General features: G+C 35.1%; 1 protein-coding gene across 1 annotated transcript; it reads right to left on the reverse strand.

Moving 5' to 3' along the window:
• On the reverse strand, positions 1-501 carry LOC146887666 (uncharacterized). The gene has a single exon (XM_085670331.1). The coding sequence runs from the start codon at positions 499-501 to the stop codon at positions 1-3; it is 501 nt and encodes a 166-aa protein (XP_085526457.1).
• Positions 502-8,166: the final 7,665 nt, after the last annotated feature.

Raw genomic sequence — 8,166 nt, forward strand, 5'->3', positions numbered from 1 at the left:
TCACGAATTTGGCAGTCGCAGGCTAGCAATGTAGCACTCGCGCGTTGTTCGTTGATCGACGTGGATTGTGACTATATCGCCAGCCAGAGATGGGAATTTCATGGCTAAATGTGGGGTGGAAACGATGGCTCCTAATGCGTTCAAGGATGGCCTCCCCTGTAACACGTTGTAAGAGGTATTGACATCTAACACCAGATATCGGATGGATATAGTTTTGGTAAGCTGTCCTTCACCAAAGGTGGTGTATAAATCCACGTACCCTCGCGTTTGCACCCTTTCTCCTGAAAATCCTACAATTTCATCTACGAACGGAGACATTTGCTGCTTCAATATTTGCAACTTCTTAAACGTTTTCCAGTAGAGTATGTCTACCGAGCTTCCCTGCTCGACTAATACCTTCTTCACCACGAAATTTTCAATTTCGACAATGATCACCATGGGATCGTCTTGCTTGGGATCGATGGCTTTGAAATCGTCGCTTGTAAAAGTGATGAGGGGCATGTTTCTCCTGACGGGAGCTGATACCGCATTGACGGATTGTACGACTCTTAAATGTTTTTTGCGAGCTGTAGTGGTGTTGCCTTCGCCAGCGAATCCTCCGGAAATTGTATTAATAGTTCCTCACAGGGGAGGTCTGTGTCCTTGCTGACGGTCTCCTCTTTCTTCTCCTGATTCACGCCGATCTGGTGCTCTATAGTTATCCCGTAAGTTGGGTTCTCTTCGGTTGGTGGTCTCCTTGCGACGGACTTCATATCTTCTCGTTTCGCCTACTCTGTTCTCATTTCTGCATACTACAAAGCGCTGGAGGTGTCCAGCTTGGATGAGCTCTTCAATCTTGTCTCGCAAGGCCGTGCATTCCTCAGTTGAATGCCCAAAATTCCCGTGATATCTACACTGTCGCGTGGTGTCAGCGTTTGGAGGTGTATTTGCCCTTCTGGGAGTACTTAAGAGGTCAGTGTCAAGGGCTTCTTCAAGTACCCTTGACCTTAAGGCATTCAAAGGTGTGTACTTAGCAAATCGCTGGGCTCTTGGATGGGCAGGTGGCCTTGATGGGGCTTTACGCGCCCCCTCCTTATCAACCCTTCTGTCGGTCACACTATCCTCGGTATCGACTTTGTTTTTAAAATCTTTTAGCTCTTCCATGCGCATATATTTGGCTGCTCTTTGCCTTAACTCTGCCATACTAGCTGTTGGCCTCTTGCACAGGCTGTCAGCGAAAGGTCCGCTTCGCAATCCGTTAATCATCTGGTGGAGGGCTACCTCCGGGCTCAAGTTATCAATGCTAAGGGTTGTCTTCCCGAAGCGTTCCACGAACGCTCTGAGTGACGTACACATGTATGTGCTCATCAGGGTCTGTTATGCCATCATACCTATCGATGACCAAGGTTTTCCATCCAATAGGCAAGGGTGTCTCAATTATCCCATCGACAAAAGGGTGCCTGTGCGCATTTTTTTGCATTGCGGAGGTATTAGCTGTTCCCATAGTTTAGGGGTTCTGCGCACTTTCTTCGACAGTTTCGGTGCGTACTGGTTGGGATGTAGCTTGAGTTTTGTTGGGGCGCGGTTGCTCTCCTTCGCCTTCATTGTTGCTTTCTAGCTTCCGTTTGATACTAGCATTTTCTGCTCGGAGCTTTGCGAGTTCTTGTTGTATGGCTTGCATGATTGCCATCTGACTGCTTTTCGCTGCTTGCCCTTCCTGTCCGTTGCTTGTCATGTTTCTAGTGGACACCATGTGCATCAATTTTCTTCGGCCCCACGGTGGGCGCCAAATGTTCCAACTGAATACAAATGTACCCGAGAACACAAGTTAACTGGGACCAATGACTAACTAGATGCACGCGTCCACCTACTGGAACCTGAGTGTCTTCTCCTAAGCGCTTGAGTGTCCTCTCCCAAGTGCTTGAGTGTCTTCTCCCAGGTGCCTGAGTGTCTTCTTCCGATGCAGGAGTCTACTGGCGGGGGTCTTGCAAAGTCACTCCAACGCTCAAGTCAGTGTCAGAGCAATAAATGACTACAATAGTAAAAAATAGCATGACCTCTTTACCTCGTGAACAGTGCCTTTTATACTACTTTAATGGGCCAAACCCTATGGGCCTAGGGTTTCCGCTGCCTGGTAGGTTTAGTTTTCACTAATTGCGTTTAATTGCTCTTAATAACTTATCATTCCTAATTTCTTCAATACTTACCACAGTTCATTTGGTAGAGGTGTCTTCTGCCCCAAATGCCGAGGTTATTACGACTCCTTCATTATTCGTGCGTTATAGAGTCTCCTGTGCCGGAGTATATCCGGACCTCATATTGGTACACTTCGCATGCTAGGGCATATTCGTCACTTCAAGGTGCTTACTTCAATTAGAAGTATCCCTTCCCCCCAATATGTACAAAAACATAAAACAAAAGACCAATTAGTATATAAGACAAAAAATTTCATGTCTGGTCACTTTGAAGAAATTAACTAACAAACCTGCAAAAGTTTCCAAAGCATCAAAACATCAATTCATAAATCATATTATATTTAAACAAAAAAGAAAAACTTCTACTAATCGAAATATATTCAACTTTGAAGAAGAGTAAGAGATACCTTTGGATAACCACAATTTCCATACCAACACCTACGAAACATACAATAATGTCAATGCCAATAATATTAAAGGAAAAACTAACTTCAAGTAAAACATTTTTAGAACCCAAAAAGTTAAATGCGTACAAAAAGGCCAAATATGATTTTTGTAGTGAACAAAACGACATTGGTGTAGAAAAATCTTGTAAAGTAGATACCTGCAATAATCACAATTGAACTGCAATAATCACAATTGAAGAGAGTAAAAATACAAGAAACTTTACTCCATACACATGTTACAAACCAAAGATCATAAAACAAATGACAAACATGATAAGGAAAACAAATATTTAACTAATATGAGACCAGTATGGTTGCAACCATAATACAATATAAGCAAAACACAGGTTTTTCCACTCTTTTTTCCTTACTACCATTGCAGCAATTCAAATAAAGGCAAAAACTATTATTATATTAGTACAATTATTGAAGATCTAAAATTTCACCAGTTACTTCAAATAAAGGCAAAAAATATTATTATATCTGTAAAATTATTGAAGATCTATCATTTTACCAGTAATAAAGTAAAGTAGGATCATCAAAATTGTTTTGAAAGACAAATTAGATTATCTTGGTTATTGGATGAACAAAACCACACACTACAAAACAAAAAATCGTAAATATAATTTCTGTAAAAAAAATCCCTAAAACCCAAAAAACATAGATATACAAAATCAAACATTATTACATTTTCTTTATCCCAAGAATAGGTTTACGAAACACTTCAGAAACCTAAAAAGATTTATGAAAATGAATCCGAAACAAAAAAATAAACCTTCAAACAATAACACGGGTAACAAAAAATATGCAAAAAAGAAGAACAAACCAAAAAACACTCGAAAGTTATTACAGTTCATCAAGATTAATTAAAAGAAAACAAAAAAATTGCAAGAAAAGAGTTTTGGAAGTTGTAAGACCCATAAAATTTAAATAATTAAATAAATAATTATTTAATAAATACGGGGAGGGGAGCCTTTATGGCATTTAATGGAGATAATTATGACATGGAAAAGTACTAGCTCAAATGGTTGAGAGTACTTGATTGTGTGAGAGGACTTAGGTTTGAGTACTATGTATGCCATTTATGTGTTATTTTAATTGTTATTATTTTAATTATGTGCATGATCATGTTAAGTGATAATAAAACCTTAGAATGATAAGAATTATCACAAAACATGAATCAATTGAATGGTTGTGCATTGATTTGACATTTGCATGGTTATGAGTTCAAACCTGGAAAACCATCTCATAATTGTGCTTGAATGACAATTACCACCATCTGGCAATTAATCACCCTTAATACCTAATAAAAAAAGTCAATTAAGGGAGAGAAAGAAGGTTTATGAGGCTGCCATTAGAGAGGACCTTGTGAGGAGCGAAATTTCAGCTAAGCAAAGGAAATTCCAGGTTAAGGGAGTTGTGGGTTCCTGGAGAGGAACCGCCTAGCGGCATGACCTTGGCATGAATGCAATCCAGTTTCTGGGTTTTCCTTTGAATGGTCTGGCGATGGTTTTGGACACGCCAGGCGACGCGAGCCTGTTTGGCTCAATTTCGATGTTTTTAGGATTCTTGAACGAAGTTAAATGAGAAGAAATGGAATGCGTATATGTATGAATTGTGGAGTATTAAGAATTATTATAATTCTACAGTAATTGGATAATAATAGGGGAAAATTGTATGAATGTGAATTTTTAGGGTTGATGATTGGTGATTCTCAAAGTTACACAAAATTAAGTGGGAAATTGTTAATGAAGTATCTTAGATTGGAAGTTTAGGAATGAACCATGAACCTAAATACGTAAGTATTGAGTCATAAATGGATGGAAACCAGAGTTGTGGTGAATGGGCTAAGGTTCGCAGGTGCAGGAAGAATGTTGGGGTTCTTGGAACAGCAGGCGCCATCATTTTTCTGGTTCGCGCAGTTTTCGCAAAACTACATTTCCCAGTTCGTTAACCGTCTGATTTAGGTGCAATTTTTACAGGTGGTCCATAACATGTGGTTCTTCACTTTGAACGGTGGAGATTTGATTTGGAGGTCAGGAGCTAGAGATATACGTTACTCAATATTGCTGATTTTGGAGTCTTTAAAATACATGAATAAGCTCTTGATAATTTCAAGTAACTTCTAATGAAGCATGATTGGGTTATGTGGTAAGTCTCTATCAATTTGAATGTCCCTTTGGGTTAGTCACATGTTGAAAAATTGTTATTGATGAAGGCATGTGTGTCAATATTAAATTGCATTGGTGCATAGGATCATGTGCTTAAATCGTTAGAGTGTTGCTACTTACATTTTGTTTGAGCATGCGTTATTCATAAGTTAGAATTGAATGCTAGCATGGATTTAAAGGGGGAATATATATATATATATATATATATATAATGTGAATGAATTGATTTTATTGTGTTCTGGGTGCTTAAAAACAAATATTGCGCAAGTACTGGTGTAGCGCTTGGTGATGGTGTTTGATCATCAGGCGATAGCTACAAAACCAGTAAAGAATTGAAGCGTGTAGCTCTTGGCGATAAGGGTTGTTTCGCCAGGCGATACTTGTAGAAACAATAGCATCAGAGGCGCTTAGCGCCTGGCGACATGTGTCCCTCACAAAGCGGTATGGAAGCCTTTTGCGCCTGGCGACTCATGTGGAGCGCCAGGCGATTTTTGATGAAGCAGGCATTGTGTTTTTCTTGCCTTGGATGTGCGTGGACTACGAGGCTTTGGGCGATATCTCAAGAGTCAGATGCTGAAGTATTCTTGGAGTTGTGGCTCAGGATGGAGGGTAACACGAGTATTCTTTGAGTTATGGCTCGGAATAAGGAGTGTTCCCGCATGTGTTCTACAAGTGGTGGCTTGTAGGTTAGACAACAACGATAGCTTGAGATTATAAACCAAAGACGTAGAACATGGATTACATGGTGGTGACCATGTGTGGTGAGACCAAAGGAAGGAGTTCCTTTAATGTGTGTGTTTTGTTATATAATTTGTTGCATATTTTTATATTCCTTTAGCTCACCATATCTGCTTGTGTTTGGTGATGATCATGTACGCGGTACACGTGAGCAAATGACGTTGTAGGTGGTTCTGGTAGAGCGTAGAGTCGGAGCGGGGCTAGACTTGGGAGAAAGATTTTCTCAAAGTTTGATATTGTTTTTATGATTTCAAATAAATTGTAAACATGAATATTACTAGACTTTTGGACAATTATAATAGTATTTATTATCATGGATTTTTGGATTATTGTTGAGGTAATAAAAGTTTTAAAATTTCCCGCGTTGTGGGGAAATGATATTTTAGTAAATGCAGTTTAATTATATTTCTCTATTTTAATATTTAAATCCGTAATATCTGTATACTGAAGTGTTGTACGCTCAGAGCTCTGTTAGGGATATAGACAAAACGGGGTAGAGTATGAGTATTAGTTTCTATACACGTGTGTATATTCGTTTAGTGAGTATTTGTGTATTTTTTTAATATTCACTAATATTTGTGAGTATTTATAACAAAATTAAAATATTTAACAATATATTTTAATTTTAAATTCAAATAAAATAAAATACAATACGTAATATTTATAAATTTCAAACAAAGTTCAAATACTTTATTTAAATAGGATTGAATAATAATTTATGAAAAAATTGAATTTTTTTAAAATTAATTGATAAAAAATAATCCATTCAAAATTAATGTATTAATATTTTAATAATATTTTAATAATATTTTTTATTGTTTTAAATTAAATTAGAGTACAACAGATATAGTTATCTATAGGTACGGATAATATGATACTTGTATCCGTTCTGTTAATATACATATATAAAAAATATTTGTATTGGTTCTCCGTAAATATTCATTTACAATTTTTATTTTTTACCTGTTATAAGTTTTATCTACAAATATCTATGGATGACATATTATATTATAGCTCTACCCATAGTGATTTTATCTCTGCAAATATCTCAAAAAAACTATAAAGACTTCTAGACTAGAAACTTGGAATATCTTTTTATATAAATTAATACAAATAGAATTATATACTTGAGTTGAGTACGATAAGATGGTTGTGTATAACACTTTTCCATACTAATTTCTCTTTTTAGTTTTGTAGCCTTAACTACCCAATATCAATATGTAACAAATTTCATGTTATACAAATGTCTATTTATTATTATTTTAACTCGTGCAAGGATATTTTTTAGGAATATAATTTTTTTTATAATAATTAGTAAATCAAAAAGTTTAAAATTATTATAATAATTTTAGTAATGATAATAAATATGATTTAAAAAATAAGAACGTCAACTTAATAATGTTTGTTTAGAAAAAAAATTAACTTTAATAATATAAATATTAATTTTATAAAAGTTTGAAATTGAAATAAATAAATGTGTTTATATTTTTAAAAGGGTAAGGAATTTATAATTTTTAATTGTATCAGAAACACTAAATATGTGACAGTTTTAGAAACATTACAATGAACAAATAAAAAAATAAAAAAAATCAACTCATATATGATAACACATAAAAAGAAAACCACATCATACCACAGACTCAAGTTCAACATCAATAAAGCTTTCAACGATTTTCTCATCCATGCACACTTTTTTAACTCTAAATGATTGATCAAATCTGCTAGTGTAATCATTCTGGCACTTAACTTTGAAGAGATAAGTCTTCTCAATAAGGACTTCAAACTCTTTAAGCAGTTTTCCAGCAACAATACTCTATTAATAAAAGTATAGCTTCAAATTAGTTAACTAAGTCAAAACACATTGCTCTAAATAACAAAGATCATTTAAATAATTCTAAAAGTAGTCCAAAATCTTGAATATGAAAATATTGCTTAATCATTTGAATGAAAATGATACAAAACATGAAAGCTAAAAGGCCAAAAGTATCAGTAGATTTTAAAGTTAACCTTCTCTTAAAGTTAACCTTCTCTTCAACATTGTAGTTGCATCACGATCAAATATAACAAAAGTTGTAGAATCCATAGCATTTCCACAAAGTCTGAGTTTATACTTGACAAGAAAACATTTAAGACATTATAATTTTTTGTTCATATATTCATATTCGTATATCCATAGAAATAGAATTGTGGAATATTATTAATATTACCTAAGAGTAACCTTAATCAAATGTTTATTACACTTGTCACAAAAAAAAACATTTTGGAATTAAGATAGACAACTTTGTTGTAGATACAGGCCGTATACGACCAATCCTCATGATCCAAAACATGTTTAATAGTAGCCTTTACTACAAAAGTATTTTCTTGGAACATAAAAAATGCAACACTATCAATAAAAAAAATTCAGACTATTCAACTCAAACAATTTAATTGCAAGAAAAAGAAAAACAATTAGACCTCTTTAAAATCTTTGAGACCTTCAATGGAGCTTCTAGGATTGAGCTTAATGAATTTGTCTTCTAAGCTTGCTTTTGAAGACTGACACAACTGGGTCAAAGCTTGAGAAAGAGATTTGGTACTATCCCACATCCTACAACATACAAAAAACATTAGTAAATATATTAAACATAATATGAA

Source organism: Vigna unguiculata, chromosome 3 (genome assembly GCF_037176805.1).
Source record: "Vigna unguiculata cultivar grain cowpea cultivar isolate G323 ecotype 2 chromosome 3, ASM3717680v1, whole genome shotgun sequence".
Lineage (NCBI taxonomy): Eukaryota > Viridiplantae > Streptophyta > Magnoliopsida > Fabales > Fabaceae > Vigna > Vigna unguiculata.